At 43.2% G+C, this 16,813-nt stretch overlaps 1 protein-coding gene across 2 annotated transcripts in view; it reads left to right on the top strand.

Annotated features, from left to right (window-relative positions):
• Positions 1 to 1,103: 1,103 nt before the first annotated feature.
• Positions 1,104 to 16,813, top strand: part of UBE2Q2 (ubiquitin conjugating enzyme E2 Q2) — a 34,371-nt gene continuing 18,661 nt past the window's right edge. The window contains exons 1-2 of one of the 2 annotated variants that reach the window (XM_042474823.1): positions 1,104 to 1,584; positions 14,245 to 14,349. In XM_042474823.1, coding sequence (XP_042330757.1) covers positions 1,225 to 1,584; positions 14,245 to 14,349 — 465 coding nt within the window. In that variant the 5' untranslated portion in view covers positions 1,104 to 1,224. The remainder of the gene's footprint in view (positions 1,585 to 14,244; positions 14,350 to 16,813) is intronic. The other variant, XM_042474825.1, reaches the window with a different exon arrangement.

The following is a 16,813-nucleotide window of genomic DNA, read 5'->3' as shown; positions in this document are numbered from 1 at the left end:
GTCTAATTAAAAATAGTAATAATTGTAAGCCTTTAGGGCTGAAGGGCGGAGTATAAAACCCGTAAATAAATAAGAGGCTTTGCTGGACACCAATTCAAGGTTATGTATCTGCACTGCAGATATAATCCAGTGTGACACCACTTTAACTGCCCATGGCTCAATGGCTATGGGACGCTGGGAACTGTAGTTTTGTGAGACATTTAGCCTTCTCTGTCATAGTTCTCTGGGGCCACAACAAACTACACATCCCAGAATTCCATAGCATGGAGCTAGGGCAGTTAAAGTGGTGTCACACTGGATTATTTCTGCAGTGCAGATGGAGCCACAGAGAGAGTGACTCTACTCCTATTTCCTGCACCTCTTTTGGAAGGCCTTTACTCTCTGTCTCCTCATTGAAAAAGGTTAGGAAAGAAAGAATGGATGAAAGAAAGAAAGAGAAGGAAGGGAGGGGAAGGATAGGAGGAAAGGAAAGGAAAGGAAAGGAAAGGGGAAGGAAGGAAGGAAGGAAGGAAGGAAGGAAGGGGAAAGGAGAAAAGAAAGGAAGGTAAGGGAAGTGAGGAAAGGAAGAAGGGGAAAGGAAGGGAAGGGGAAAGAAATGAACGGAAGGAAAAGAGAGAGGAGAGAAGAAGAAAGGAGAGGGAGGGAAGGAAGATGGGAAGGGAAAGGGAAGGGAAGAGAAAGAAGAAGAAAGGAATGAAAGGGAAGGGAAGAGAGGAAAGGAAGGAAGGAAGGAAGGAAGGAAGGGAAAAGAAGGGAGGGAGAAAGAAAGAAAGAAAGAGTAAATGGAAAGGAAGGAAGGAAGGGAAAGAGAGGAAAGGAAGAAAGGAAGGGAAAGGAAAGAGAGGAAAGAAAAGGAAGGAAGGATGAGAAAGGAGGAAAGGCAAAGAAGGGAAGGGAGGGAAGAGAGGGAGGGGGAGGGAAGAGAAAAGGAATAAAGGAGAAAAGAGAAGGAAAGGAAAAGGAAGGGGAAAGAGGAGGAAAGGCAAAGAAGGGGAGGGGAAAGCAGGGAGGGGATCGGGGGAAGAGGGGCCTGGCTGGGCGAGAGGAGGCGGCGCGAGGAGGCTCCTGCCGCTGGGCCTGGAAGAGAGAGAGGGAGGGAGGGAGGGAGGAAGGCAGGAAGGGGCCGGGCCTTTGGCGACGGAGCAGCCGCCCTCCTGCTCCTCCTGGCGGATCCGGGCCAGAGGCCTCGTCGGGCGATGCTCGGGGGCCCGGCGGCGGAGGGCCATGTCTTCTTCCTCGCCGCCGCCGTCCTCTTCTTCTTCTTCGGTGCGAGGCCTGAAGGCGGAGCTGAAGCTGCTGGAGTCCATCTTCGGTCAGGACCACGAGCGCTTCCGCATCGTCTCCTGGAAGCTGGACGAGCTCCACTGCCAGTTCCTCCTGATGCCGGGCCCCGCCGCCGCCACCCCCAGGCCTCCTCCCTCGGCCGCCAAGGGCCCCGCCGCCAGGACCAGGACCAGGCCCAGCGCCACCCCGACGCCCCCGACGCCGCCGCCTCCTCTGCCTCCTCCGCGGCTGCCCCTGGGAGGCCCCCCGACGCCTTCCCCTCCGCCGCCTCCGCCGCTCAGCATCCACTGCAACATCACGGTATGAAGAGGGAGGGAGGGACACTGCGCTCCAGGCCGATTCAAGGCCCGGGCGCCCCAAACCCTCAGGAAACTACACTTCCCAGGGTTCCAAGGGGCGGGTTGGTTGGTTTAAGTGCCCCCACCTACGTCCCAAAGGATCCCGGGGGTTGTAGTTTTCTGAGAGGCCGGTAGAGAAGGGCAAAGGCTGAGTCTACAAACATAAATCCAGGATCCATAGTGTGGGGGGTTGGTTTAAGTAAGTCATTCCTTTTCCTTCCTTCCCTCCCTCCCTCTCTTTCCTCCTCACCCTCCTTTTTCCCATCCCTTCTTTCTCTTCCTTCCCATCCTTCCTTCTTTCCCACCTTTTCCTTCCTCTTCCTTCCTTTCCCTCCCTCCCTTTCTTTTTCCCTTTCTTCCCTTCCTTCCCATCCTTCTTTCTTTCCCACCTTTTCCTTCCTTCTCTTATTTCCTTTTCCTTTCCCTCCCTTTCTTTTTCCCTTTCCTCCCTTCCTTCCTATCCTTCTTTCTTTCTTACCTTTTCCTTCCCCTTTCCTTTCTTCTTTCCTTTCCTTTCCCTCCCTCACTTTCTTTTCTCCCTTCCCTCTCTTATTTCCTTTTCCTTTCCCTCCCTTTCTTTTTCCCTTTCCTCCCTTCCTTCCTATCCTTCTTTCTTTCTTACCTTTTCCTTCCCCTTTCCTTTCTTCTTTCCTTTCCTTTCCCTCCCTCACTTTCTTTTCTCCCTTCCCTCCCTTCCCTGGCTCTCTCCTTTGAGATCCTGGGGCCTGTAGTTTGGTGGGGAGTCAGCCCTCTTGGATTGAAAAGGCTGAAGACCTTGTGAAACTACATGTCCCAGGATTCCATAGTATGGGTGTATTGTTTTAAGTGCCCTTGGCTCCATCCTATTATAACCTGGGATATGTAGTTTGGTGAGGAGTCGGTCCTCTTCCACAGAGAAGGCCAAAGCTTTGTGAAACTACACTTCCCAGGATTCCATAGTGTGGGGTGCAGTTTAAAGTGCCCCTGGCTCCATCCTACAGGATCCTGGGGTTTGTAGTCATGTGGGGGACCAGACCCTCTTGGACAGAGAAGGCAGAAGACCTTGTAAAAACTACCCATCTCAGGATCCCATAGAATGGAGTTACGGTGCTTAAAAGTGGTGTCAAACTGGATTATTTCCAGTGTGTGGTCAGTGGTCCCCAAACTGTGCTCTTTAAGAGACCTAGCACTCCAGCTCCCAGAATCCCAGACTGTTGGCCAACATGGCTGAGGCTTCTGGGAGCTGAAGTCCAAAATCTCTTCTCATAGATCTATCTATCTATTGTATTGAACTACTGTATATTATATAGCGTATCTATAGTGGCTTGCGTGTTGAACTATTATTACTCTGGAGACAAGGGAGGCGAAACCTGTGGTCATGATATTTACTTATTTATTTGGGTTTCCATCTCACATTTTCCTCCCAAAATGGGAGTCACGGTTTCTCCCAAAAGGGACACAAGTCAATACAAGTCAAGGGTTTCTCCCAAAATGGGATTCAAGCTAAAACTGCCCCTGACACTTTATTCCTCTTCGACTGCGCATTTGGCATAATGTTGTCTTCCATTTTCCCCTTCCCCTTTATTTTTCCTACTTTGTTTCCTGTGTCTTTGAACAGTCCGGCCATTTAGGAAGTCTCTTCTCCTCTTCAACTCTCTTAGGAGGCCTTACAACTAAGAGAAGCTGGAAGCAGCCTCTTAAGAAAAAACGATTCCATTCCCTTCCCATCAGTTTGGTCTTGAGTTGAAACAAAAGTGTTGCAATATGAAAAAAAGGGCCCCTCCCTGATTAGTTAAATGTGGGATTGAGTAATTGGTCCCCACCCAGAAAAAGGTGGAAACCCAGAGAGGACAAAGAATGTATGCTACTGGATGCGTAGTTAGCTTTTACAACAAGGAATCAATGGACTTGCTTGCCTTTCTAGCAGCTGAGGAAGTCCTAGCTGAAAGGCCAAAAATTGACCATTTTGGGGAAGTCTTACCAAAAGAGGACAGATTTGTTACTGGAGAGAGAAATAAACTCTGCACATGCATTATTATTATTATTATTATTATTATTACTACTACTACTACTACTACTACAGTTGACCCTCCACATTTGCGGCTCTGACTTCGGTGGATTTGATTATTCACGGATTTGATGAATAGGTTCTCTCTAGCAATCTCTAGGTCCTCCAACGCGACTCTCTGGTCAACTACCAAAAGCCATGCTGGAGGGCCTAGTAATTCCTAGAGAGAACACTTCTCTAGGCATTTCCAGGTCCTCCAGTGTAATTCTATGGCCAACGTCTGGCAGATGTTGACCATAGAGTTGTCCTGGAAGATCTAGAGAGTCCTAGAGGGGTTAAAAATAGTTTTTTAAACAATAATTTGCTGTTTTTCCACTTTCACAGGGGTCTTGTGCACCTAACTCCACTGAATGTGGAGGCTCCACTGTATCATCATCATCATCATCATCATCATCTTTTAGAGTGTGCCCTCCATATTTGCTGGGGCTAAGGGCACAGGACTCCTGTGAAACTGGAAAAGCCACAAATAAACACTACCTTTTTAACTTCAAAGAACACCTCTCTAGGAATCACTAAGTTCTCCAGCACAAGTCTGTGGTCTATTTCCCAGAAAGTAGCGCTGGAAGACCTAGAGATTCTTAGAGAAACTGTATTAATCAAATAATCAAAGCTGCAAAAGTAAATGCTGCAAATGTGGAGGGCTGACTGTATCTGTATCCTGCTTTCCCCCAAAATTGGACTCAAAGTGGTACAATTAAAAAACTCACTAAAGGGACAATTAAAATAGAATTAAACTATTTCAATGTTCTTTTTATTGATAATATATGAATAGCTGTGGAATAATTTTCTTCAAACCAGTAATACGTTATTGGGGGTGAAGGTTGTAAGTTAGGCAATATTGCAGAAATATATTCTTGGGTGTTTATATAGCGTACCTGGGAAGGTTTCAAATCGAGCAGATATGCCTATTGTACAGCCTTCTGAATGTTGTTGCACTGCAACTCTCAGGCTGTGTTGGTTAAGGATGCTGGGTGTTGCAGTAACTGGAGGATATAATGCAGTTTCCACCTTTGTGTTATAGGATTATAGTCTTGCTGGTGTGGTTTTGTTGACGCAAAACTCATTTGACGGTTTGTCGTTTGGTGAAAGATGAACTGCTTGGTATTTGAGGGCAAAGTATTTCATGTTAAAACATACTGATAGCAGGAAGGCCGAGACAGAAATAGGGCATCAGAAACTGTTTACCTCTTGCCTCAGGCAGGACACCTGAAGAGGCCCCATGCGCTGTGAACTCTCTGGTTTCTACTAAACAAGAAGATGTGGTGTCCTGCAACCATCACCAACATCTGGAGCAATAGGAAAAGGAAGCAGGGAGCCTGGAAGATGGTTTGGAAGTCTTCTCTGATCTGAGGAAGTAGACTTCAGTCTATGAAACCTTATGCTGCCAATTTCTTTCTTTCAGTTAGTCTCAAAGGTGCTACAAGATCTCTCTACAACTGATTCTGCAGACTTAACATGGCTACATCTTTGAATTCTCTGAGGATAGTGAGCTGTCAGTTTGTTCAGAACTAAACCTATATTAATAAATAAGGTAGCCTTGAGCAAAAAGAAGTGTTGGAGGGTGGCCAAGAGATAGTGGTGGATTGATGCATAAGAACTTGACAGGAGATGGATAGGTAGAAGTCCAGGGCACTGCAGAAATAATCCAGGTTGACTCCACTTTAATTGCCATGTCTCAATGCTATGGAATTGTGGGATTTGTAGTTCTGTGAGATATTTAGCCTTCTGAGAACTCTGGTGCCACAACAAAGTACAAATCCCAGAATCCCATAGCATTGAGCCATGGCAGTTAAAGCAGTGCCAACCTGAATTGTTTCTGCAATGTGGATGCAGCCAAAGAGAGGCCTGTGGATGAGATTGGATTATAAGAAGCACATATAGAACCTAAGGTTTGCAGAATCTGGATGCTAACAGGGATGGTAAGGAAGGATGTTGCTTAGGATCTAGAGGGGCAGAAGGAAGTAGAACCGAGGAGAAAGTAAGAAGATACTAATAAGAACATGGGGGAAGGAGAACAGAGTTGCCATTGATAAAATGTGAGCTGGGTCAAGTCATGCATGCTCCTATGCCATTAAAAACCAGCATGCTGTGCTAAAGATGCAGTGGCGGCAGCTTTTCCCGTTGCTACTTTTTAGCATAGGAGTCCTGCTTGGAACAAAAAGGTTGACAATCCAGTTCAGGGTTTGGAAAGAATAGGGGATGTGAGCTGAGGACAGATGTGTGAGGTCATAGCTTCTAAAAATGTCATGCACTTGTACCTTATTGCTAGGAAAAATAGTACCTCCTGGATTTTTGTATTTCTGCAGCAAAAGACACAAGAAGAAAATGTGGGAATCCTGTGGGCAAGCAATATAGAGGTCTACAGAACCGGCATAGTATGTAAGGTCGTTGTTTGGTCCATCTCATTCAAAATTGTCTTTTCTGACTGGCAGCAGCTCCTCAGGTTTTCAGGCAGAGGTCTTTCTCATCACTGGATGCTTGACACTTTTAACCATAGATGTCAAAGATTGAGCATCAGATCTTCTATACACAAGAGTTACCTTTGACAAGGATAGAGGAGGTAAATGCCACTATAAAAGAGGACAGCTCAAATGAAATATTATTTTGGTGGTGATGCTTCCAAAAGCTGTTTAAAATTCAACTCTTTGGAAGATATTAGTGTGTATTTTCATGTTTTTGTTTTTCAAACATGGCTAGTATTAATAGGGATGATTATGCCTAGATCAGGGGTTGATGCTTTGGCCTAAAACACTCATCATCTCGAACCATTGGCCATGCTAGCTGAGGCTTATGGGAACTATAGTTGAACACTTCTAGAGATGTTGTGCCAGATCCTGCTTGAACTCCCTAGGTGTGTTGTGGCCCTAAGGTGAGTGACAACACTAGCAGCTCTGTTGCTTTCTTTTAGTTTTCTTGAAATGATTTTGAGTATTCAAAGTGCTTTCTGAAGTCATTACAACAATCCTGTAAGGTAGAACCATATTGTCATCTTTGTATGACAGATGAAAGCGAGGGGGGGGGGCAACAGAGAGTAGCTTGTCTAATGCCACTAAGTCAGTGCAAGACAAGTAAAACTTGAACCAAGGACACCCTGATTCATAGCTTGAATCTTGTAGTCACTACATTAAGCCAGTTCTCCAGGGATTACTCTGTCTTTTTGATTTTATTAGCCAGCCTGTTTATAAAATGATAACTTGCCCTTCAGTCTCAGTCATTTGCACAATAGCCAAAGTGTAATTGCCAAAAGAAGAAATACAATGGCATTTTGCTTAAAATGCCATTAGCAAAATGGCCTTGGCTCTCAACAGCTTTTCTAACCCTTGTATGACAAGCTTTGTGAACACAGGTCTATCTTCTCCTGTTAAAAGATAGCAGAGCCCCATCCGCATCTGATTTCCCATGAGAGAAAAGTAGGTGGAAGTTATTGTTAAGAAATAAAAAAGCTGGTCTCTAAACTGTAGTCAGATGTGGATCCAGAGTCTGAAATTATTGAAGACTGATAGCGAAACTGCACAAGGTCCAAATAAATTTATAGGTCAAAATGCCACCAGCTTTACAGGAACTCAGGAACTGCTAGTGGCAGTAATGGTATTGATATATATGTGTGTTATCTACTAGTGCTAAGTCTTCTGACTTGTTCCTCAATGTCCACAGACACTAACTACCCTTATATTGAAATAGTTGTCTAATAGCTATTGGTAACCCAAAATAGTATGCAAGCAGATGACTAGGCCAGTTGAGGAAGTGGAACACTCCATCCATCCTTAGCCAACCTCTAGTATTCTAGGAAAAATTTTTTGCAAGCAAGTCAGTTCTGTCCTTATTTACAAAGTTAACATACACCACTATTTTGTATTTGTTGTGTGCCTTCAAGTCTTTCCCGACTTATGGCGACCCTAAAGCAACCTTGTTCTGAGGTTTTCTTGGCAAGATTTATTCAGAAGGCATTTGCCTTTGCTTTCCTCTGAGGCTGAGAAAGTGTGATTTGCTCAAAGTCACCCACTAGGTTTCCATTTCTCAGCAGGGATTGGAACCCTGGTCTCCAGACTCATAGTCCAATGCTCAAACCACTACACCATGCTGTCTTTCACTGTTTTGTATAGTACAGTATAGTATTAATTTTTACATTGCTTTCCCGCCCAAAGCTAGGACTTGAAGTAGATTACATGATCAAACGATATACAAGTAAAAATACATTTAGAAACAAATGTATTGGAGTTATATTTAAAATTCAGGAGCCAGTGTGGTGGGGTGGTTTGAGTGTTGAACTATGACCCTGGAGACCAGGGTTCAAATCCTGGCTTGGCCATGCAAATCCATGGCAAACCTGCTCTGAAGAAGCTTGCCAAGAAAACTCCATGATTGGTTCCCTTTAGGATCTCTATGAATTGGAAACAACTTGAAAGCACACAAGAAGAAGAAACTGTTAAAATCCAGTTAGAATTTTAAAAAACATTTACAACATACTTATTAAAAGGTAAAAGATAAGCATAGCATACTGCAGTATAAAAAGCCACTTTCTTGTAAAAACAATCATTTCCACAAAGCCTTTTGGGGGGGGGGGGAGGGTCTTCACCAGCTGAAGAAAGGGCAGCAAAGCCAATCTAGGAAAGGAGTTCCAGAGCCTGAAAGCAGCCACCAAGAAGGCCCTCTCTGTGTCTGTGAGAGTGGTGCACCCAGGAGAATTGCCTTCCCTGAAAATCTCAGAGCTTGGGCAAGCTCTTATAGGAGGAAATGGTCCTTCGGATAGCCAGGAGTGGGCCCATCCCATAAAGTTAATATCTCTAAGAAAGCAAATAGCAGTGTTGGCTGGCAGTGTGCCACGCATACTGGTCAAGCAGCCCTGTGACATATGGGTGTGGGTGAGTGTAACTCTTCTTGCAGACTTGTACCTCTGTGTCACAGCTTCTTGCAAAGTTTTGTGTTTGATGCTGTGGAAACATACTAGACAACATGCTACCAGTGGAAGAGGAACACTGTTAATCCTATAGCCTTGTATAGGCTTGAGGATAACTCAATGAACTCAGGGGAGCGTGGTGTAACATGACATAGGATCAGGCAGCACAGCTGTCAAAATGGCTGTGCAAGATATTGCTTACTTCGGTTTCCCTGGCAGGTCGTATTTAATTGAAACCAATAAGGTCAGCACCAGGAGCCATTCATTTTTCTGTCTCGTAATCACCAAATGGGTGCTGTGATTTGAGAGAAACAAAAAGGCTCCTCTTGGCAATATTGTGACAGTACTTTCATAGCACTGATGCTCCACTTGGAACCCAAACACGCTGTTTCAGATAGGAAAAACATAGAATTGCTCTGTACAAAGAGAATTTCTAGCCATGCCAAGCTAGTCTGCAGACTATTAATTGCCTTCGTTGCAGGGAATGAGCAAACTGTGCCTCTTGTTCCATAGAAGGGCATCTGTGACAGAATAATCTGTCAGCATAGGGAACCTCTTTCAATCCAAGGGAAGAATTCAGTTTCTGAATATGGTAGTTCTTGAGGATCACTGTGCAGTGGTGGGTTTCAACTAGAAACTCCATTGAAGAGGGTATTGTAGATATCATACTCTCTCTTTCCCTTCACCTTATTGGCACTTTGACTAACCATAGCCTTCAGCCCACTTCAGGCCTTGAACCATGTGAAGGATTCATTTCTTTTTGGAGCGTGGTATCAAATATTAATCGGCGAGATATAGAAGTAGTCGACAAGGACCTGAAAGCAATTTGGGAAAACAGAGTAGGAGTAAATGCTGAGATGTTGATAGCTGACTTATTGATAATTAATTAATTACATTTTAATTCTCTCTTCAAGGAATTCAGGGTGGATTTACTGCCCACTTTGTCCTTGAACAACCCTATGAGGTTAACTTTAGGCTATGGGATAGGGATGGTCACTGGACTGAGGTCAGATTTATTACTGAATGGAGATTATAACCCTGGTTCTCCCTGGATCTGCACCAATATTGTTAAACATTGGTGAACACCAACTCTTCACATCACTTGTTAAGAGATGGTAAAATAGAATATTTATTCCAGTATGCAGTGAAAAACTTAATACAAAAAGCATACCTGGAACACCCTGTAAGGAGGCCTAGTATTGTGAATGTAAATAGAGTGCCTTGAGTTTAAAATGCCTTAAGCTGTCACTGACTTAGATTATGGTCCTGAGCATGTCAAATCAGAAATAAACCCAATTGACTTCAACTAGATTTACTTTCAAATTGATGTGCTGACACCGTACAAGTCTTTAATTTATTATGCTGAAAAGCTTTAGCTGGCTGGCAACCATGGTTAATAGCGTAATGCCCTGTGACTCCCACGGGGCTCTTGAAGCAAGTGAGAGGATGTGTGACCGTCTGCAATGCCTCTCTTTTCCTCTCCTGTTCACTCAGGGCCTTTTGCATTAAAAATCAAGCACCACATCAGGCACCTGCACCACCAAAAAACAAAAATGTTAGCAAGGCTTCCTTGACAATTTCAGCATGTCTTTGGGTACGGAGGTGCTATGCTATTTACAGCAAACAGGATGTACTTTACTTCACGCTGCTTCAAGAGGGAATTGTCTGTTCTGCCTGGAACTACTGTCCCTGCTAACACAGAATTGCATTTGTGTGTGGTTCTTACGCAATAGACAGATGAAGCTGTTGACACACTGGATAATTGAAAATGGTTGTGCCAGCTTGTCATAGTCAGTTAGAATCATTTTATGTCATGGGATATAATTCTGATGCAGCATTCTCCTTTTAAATGGTCAATAAGGGATCAAGGGATGTAATCGTGAGCAGCAGCAGCTTGTCTCATAGTTTTCACAGGTGCAGGGTACCCCTGCCCCTTGGTTGCAGTGGGCATATGGTTGTTCCACCCTGGAGATGCTTGCAGCCAGAAGACAGGATCTAAATAAGCTTTGTGTCTGAAGGCTTGGTAGTTTCAGAGTGGGATGAAAGTCACTGTAGCATGGAATTGTGCTAATTTCCTTGTAGAAATGTAAAAGATTTGCGAAGGATGTTTTGCACATGTATTCTAAGCATTATGTATTGGTAATTGGTAATTGCTGTGCAAGGGGTGAGGAGAAGAAATTTTTTCTACATCTCACAGGGGAATTATTGCAATTGTCAACTTGTTTCTTGACTAAGATTTTGGGTGTTAATAAAAACTGCACAATGAAGAAATGCATATAAGGATAATTTCTCTCTTTCAGTTGAGGAGGAAGTTGTCAGCAGCTGACTTTCTTTCTCAGAGGTATGCATTGAGGCTCCCAGTGGTTTCTTTTCAAGGCTCTGAGCATCAGCAAGGCGGCTATGCTTGTGTGTGTGTGTGTGTGTGTGTTATCACAGCTGTAATATGTGATCTGACCTAAATAGCTCCTGCTCCTCTAAACCAGAAGTGTGCAAACCTTACTGAATCTGCCTTATGTTTTCACTAAAATCCCAGTATCCACCAACCAAAGCCACAGAAGGCATACACCACTAATTAATATACATGCACATATATTTGGACCCTAGAAATTTGTTGTTAGTCCCAGCTTAGAAAACCCCAGTAATTAACAATCATACACATATTTGAAATCTAGGAATTTGTTGTTAGTCCTAGCTTAGAAAACTTCACTCCTAGATATCCCAAGCTTTCTTCACCACAACAGTCTAATTTAGGTAGGAGTGATCATTTTTCTGTTCAACAGCTGTAAGTTAGAAATGGTTTTATACCTGCTGCAATTCAACCTGATACCTAGCAGTAGATCCCAATCTACCTTCTGCCCAACACTGTCAAAAAACGGTGACTGATGAATAACAAGTGTATAAGAGTTGCAGAAGAACCTGATGTGTATGTGTGTTTTGGACCAATATAGGTACAGATCTAGCAGAAATGACATACTTGCTCTGTTGCATGAATTCTGTAGCTGCTGTTTCCCAAGATTGCTCATACACATCTGGGAATGTGTCTTAATGCACAGAATAAATTCATGTGGAAAGCTCACAGGGCTCTGCACATCTGTATTTTCCCACTGGGGTCAGTGGCAGATCCTGGACTAGCAGTGGTTTTGCAAAAATCACAACCTATGTCAAGAAACATGGTCCATTTGTTGCTGATAAAAGTAATGGAACTTGAAGTGACAGTTAGTAAAAACTCCTTGTCTGTTGAAGGAGAACAGATTGTTGTTTCCTTAATGGGCCAATGTTTTGTTTTTTCCTTAATGGGCCACTGTTCCTTTCTCTGTCTGTTTCAGTTCTGCAAACTGGATCCTCCCTTGTTGTGTGCATTCAGGTAGTTTCCAACTTATGGTGACCCTAGGCAAACCTGTCATGGGATTTTCTGGAGCTGAGAAGATGAGACTCGCCCCAGGTCACCCATTAGGTTCCAGTGGCAGAAATGGAATCGAACCCTGATCTCCATATTCTTAGTCCTGCTCTCAAACCACTACACCACCCTGGCTCAGATCTTCCCCCCCTTTGCCAAAAACCATACCATTTAGTTGGGATGATGTAAGAATAAGTAGATGCATACAGCAAAATATATATATATACAGATTTCTGTTAAGCACTGTCTGCGTTTCATTGGGATGGCGTGCCACAATGCAGCTTTGACTGCAGCAGAGGTGTATTACTGTTGACCAGAGCTTAGAAAGTTCATGGAGTAGAGATAAGCCTGGCTTGACTTGAAGACACACACACAATGAGTAGCCAAACTCCAACGGTCTTTAAAAAAATAGCCAAGAACTCTTTGATCTAAAGGTGTGCAGAACTGTTGGTCACTAGGGATGTTTGTTTAAGCATAGGCTGCTTCTAAGAACAAACATCGGCTTCTTTCAGATTGTTTTCCAATGTTCTGAGAAACATAACATAAGATGATCAGTTTGTGACTGGGGACATACAGGTACCGTGTTGCATGGTCAGCTCCAGACAAACACTTCTCTGCACATAGAAAACTGGCACATTCAAGAGAAGACTCAACTTGTTCCCCCTGACCATTTAAGCTTTTGTGTGCAACGATTTGGGATGTATAGAGCAACATTGCAAAGCCCTACCTGGAAACTAATAGGGAACATTGCATAAAGAGATTTACTGCCACCATCTGCTGTTTCTGACAACTAGGTTTGAGACAGTTAAGGACCCTGGCAGATATTGATGTGTGTGTGCTTGTTTTGTAGGACAATAAGTTCATTAATGAGGCAAGAGTGAATCTTTCCCAAGCTCTGGTTGCTCCAATATCGTTTTAGCAGTAATTCTGGTTTATTTTAGTATAGTTACTTGTTGGAGTAATTGGTAATGAAGCTATGGATATTCCTACCCAACTTTTGGGTGTATGTTTATATGTGGAATATATGTAAACCAGCAGTAGGGTGCATGTGGAAAGGACTATAAAAACTGAACAGAAAAGGCCACAGAAAGCCCCGCTAGTACTTACCATGTCACTCTGATAGTCCCGCAAGAGCCACCCCATTGCAGAATCGGAGCAGAGGGGATTAGAGAGGCTTCTGACTATGTTTCTGTGTGCATAGTTTTTTGTGGGTTTGGGGGGCTATGTGGCTATGTTCTAGAAGAGTTTATTCCTGATGTTACGTTGGCTTCTGGCATCTTCAGAGAATGCTGGTGTGTATATGTGTGTGTGTGTGTGTGTGTGTGTGTGTACACACACACACTGTGTGACTCTATGTTGGGAGAAGTTGAGTCACTCAGTGTATTCTCTGAAGATGCCAGTCACAGATGCTGGTGTAACATCAGGAATAGACTCTTCTGGCCACATAGCCCGAAAAACTCACAAAAAACTATGGATGCCGACCATGAAAGCCTTCGATTTCACATTCCTGTGTAGGACCCCAGTGTATCTCAGTGGAAGATATTCTCAGTCTGCATTAGGCTTATCCCTCTTTTCCTATCAGCAACAGAATGGCTGCTGGGAGGGAGCTATCAAAGCACATGTTGTTTCTTTAATGGGCAACTAGGGCTGGTGGTGCAGCAGACATATAGGATCTCAGATGGAGTGTAATTTGCATCTGCGGGCCATGGGTTGGTACAGTTTGCCAATAATGTTTGAAAAGCCCTGTTGATGGCAGGTGGTGAGAGATAAACCCTAGTGGGGTTTGCATATCTCTAATCTGTCACTCACAAACTGCTTCCTGCTGACCAGGCAGAAACATTTACCTCTTGGACTACAGATGACTGATATATGGATGGATGTATCAGTGAAGAACTGGATGAGCAGTGGGTTTTTCTAGTCCCAATAAACTTTCCTTGGGCCAAGCTGACTTGTATGTTTAGAAGAAGTAGGGCATGTTAAGAAGACCTGACCCACTTGAGGCAGTTGGGTTGATTCTTTCCTGGAAACCTGCTCAGCCTCCTTAGCAAGTCCTGCTCCTACTTTGGAAAACTGCTGTTTGCACTACACTGTTGACTTTCTGGGTCTTGCCTTATGATGAGATGGGAAGCCCTGCATGAGGGTTTTGCTTTTTGTTTTGTTTTAAAGTATAAAAAACTGCTCTTTTCCTCACTTTGACAGCTGCATAGGGTAGGTATTTTTGTTTTAGGTTATAAATAGTTACCCAAACAGGAATGTAAATCTCTTTATTTTATTTGAATAGGAATCTTACCCTTCTTCATCGCCAATATGGTTCGTGGAGTCAGATGACCCCAACTTGACTTCAGTATTGGAGCGCTTAGAGGATATTAAAAAGAGCAATACTCTGGTAAGTGGTCACTTGTATTTCTTTCCTCATCATGTCAAAATTCATGGCCATATATTTGTTGTTGTTGTCGTCATTTTAATTAAGTTCAAATATGGTTTGCAATTTAACAGGCAGTGACCCCATCTCTGTCTTGCCTAATACCCTAAAGGCACCACTAGATCCTATCTGATCTTGAAGCTAAGCAGGGCCAGCCCTGGTTAGTACTTGGATAGGAGACCACCAATGAATACCAGGTGTTTTAGACTCTGTTTCAGTGGAAGGGCCTGGCAAAAACCACATCTGAGTATTCCTTGCTAAGAAAACACTATGACATTTATGGGGCACACACATCCCATCTCCAATGTCTATACAAAACAATTTAAATGCATCCAGAAGAACTTCTTTTTCAGTCTGTCAGAATCCACTGGAGGATTCTAGAAACTACTTCGAAATACTGACTTTTCCAGACTGTGACTATTGGTACATACAAATCAGCCTTCTCACTTCTGCTGCCCTCCAGATATTTTGGAATATATCTCCTATTATCCCCAACCAGCATAGCTCCTATTGAAACTGCAGGATGTATATGGGTCAGTTGGTTAAATTGCAGTCACTTTTACAAATGCCTTAGCGATTGTAGCAAACAAAGTGATGTTCTGAGTAGAAACGTCAGATCTTACAAAAAAGATGTTAAACACCCATCTCTATATAGGAGGAAGCAGAAGGGATTCCCCATGTTTTCTCTTCAGTCATTTCAAAATACTGTGCCAGGCATCTCTTACTGTGTGCTGCCAAAATTAAAATGAGCGTACACAACCCTTTTTTTTCTTATCACAGTGCTGCAGCTGCCTGGATTCTGAGTTGCAGGGCTATTGAAGAAGCAGTTCAGATTGTGGCCTTTGGGTTATTTTCAAAACATCATACAGTTCCTTGTAACCTCCTTTAGGCCAGTCTGTGGGTGTCTCTTTGTATGTGGTCCAAAAAAGAAAGCTGACATTTTGCCTCCACTGGGCTGCTCTGTGAGCGTGTGTCTATTTGGCCTCCATCACAGAATTGTAATAGATTCCTTGACATCAAATTTGGGAATGTTAACTAAGGTCCAAAACACACTGCAGAAATAAACCAGTTTGAGACCGCTTTAACTGCCCTGGGTCAATGCTAGGAAATTCTGGGAACTGTACTTTTGTGAGACACTTTTCTGTTAGAGCCCTGGTTCCACAATAAACTACAATTCCCAGGATTGCCTAGCATTGAGCCAGGGCAGTTAAAGCGGTCTCAAACTGGATTACTTCTGCAGTGTGTTCTGGACCTTTTTTTACACTACTGAGAAAAATTATTTCCTTATAGATGCTCAGAATGTGGAACAAGCCACTTCCAGATGGGAAGTGAAGGCAGGCAGAGCCCTTCATTTGATGTTGCAGTCAGTTAGATGATGGGATGGAGGGAATTCTTATCAAGTCTGCAGATGACACAAAACTGGGAAATGTGGTAATACATTGGAATATAGGGACAGAATTCAAAAGGAGCTAGATAAACTAGAATAATTGGGCAGAAATTAATAAAATGAAATTCAGTAGAGACAAATGCAAAATTCTCCATTTAGGCACAAAAATCAAATGAACAAGTGTAGGAAGGAGGATATATGGCTCAGCAATACAACCTGTGAAAAGGAACTTGGGATTATTATTGATCATAAATTGAACATGAGCCAGCAGTGTAATGCTGCAGCAAAGAAGGTGAATGATATTTTAGCCTGCAGTGTGGAGGTGTAGAAAACAAATCCTGCAAGGAAAAGTTGAAGGAGATGGACAATGGAGGCGGCAAGCTACTGCATGAAAGAGTAGAACCAGGTTTAATGGTTTGAACTTACAGGAGGGTATACTGTATTTCAGCTGAACATTAGAAGGAACATCTTGACAGTAAGAGCAGTTCAATAATGGGATCAATTGCCTAAAGAGGTGGTGAAGTCTCTTTCTCTGGACTTGTTCAAAAAGAGGCTGAAAAGATACGTGTTGTGGATGCTTTAGCTAGAAGATCATGCATTAAGCAGGGGCTAGGACTCTATGGCCCGTGAAGCCCACTCCAGCTCTATGATTGTATATGATTTAGCTTGATATGAATATATCAGGAAAGGTCTCTGTTTATTCATGAGTGCAGATTGTGTGTTTTCTTACAGTCTCTTGCAACTGATACTTACTAGGTTTGCCTAGCACTTCGAGTCATACATAATGGTGAGATACTACTGCATAGATACTACTGAACTCCATTAAATGCCTAACAGCCTAGTACCAACTGGTAGCCTTTCTCATCCCATACTAACTAGAGTTCCAGTGCTTCAGAGAAACAGGTTTCAAGTCATGAGTGTCTCATACTGGATCTGAAACCTTAAGATTTACATCAGTACATATTATGTCCTGTACATCTGGCCATACTAATATCGTATTATGTTTAAATTGTTAAAGAGTGTGGGTTGGATATTGTCCTT

Source organism: Sceloporus undulatus, chromosome 6 (assembly GCF_019175285.1).
Source record: "Sceloporus undulatus isolate JIND9_A2432 ecotype Alabama chromosome 6, SceUnd_v1.1, whole genome shotgun sequence".
NCBI lineage: Eukaryota > Metazoa > Chordata > Lepidosauria > Squamata > Phrynosomatidae > Sceloporus > Sceloporus undulatus.
The sequence above is the reverse complement of the archived record's forward strand: the minus strand, read 5'-3'. Positions and strand labels throughout refer to the sequence as shown.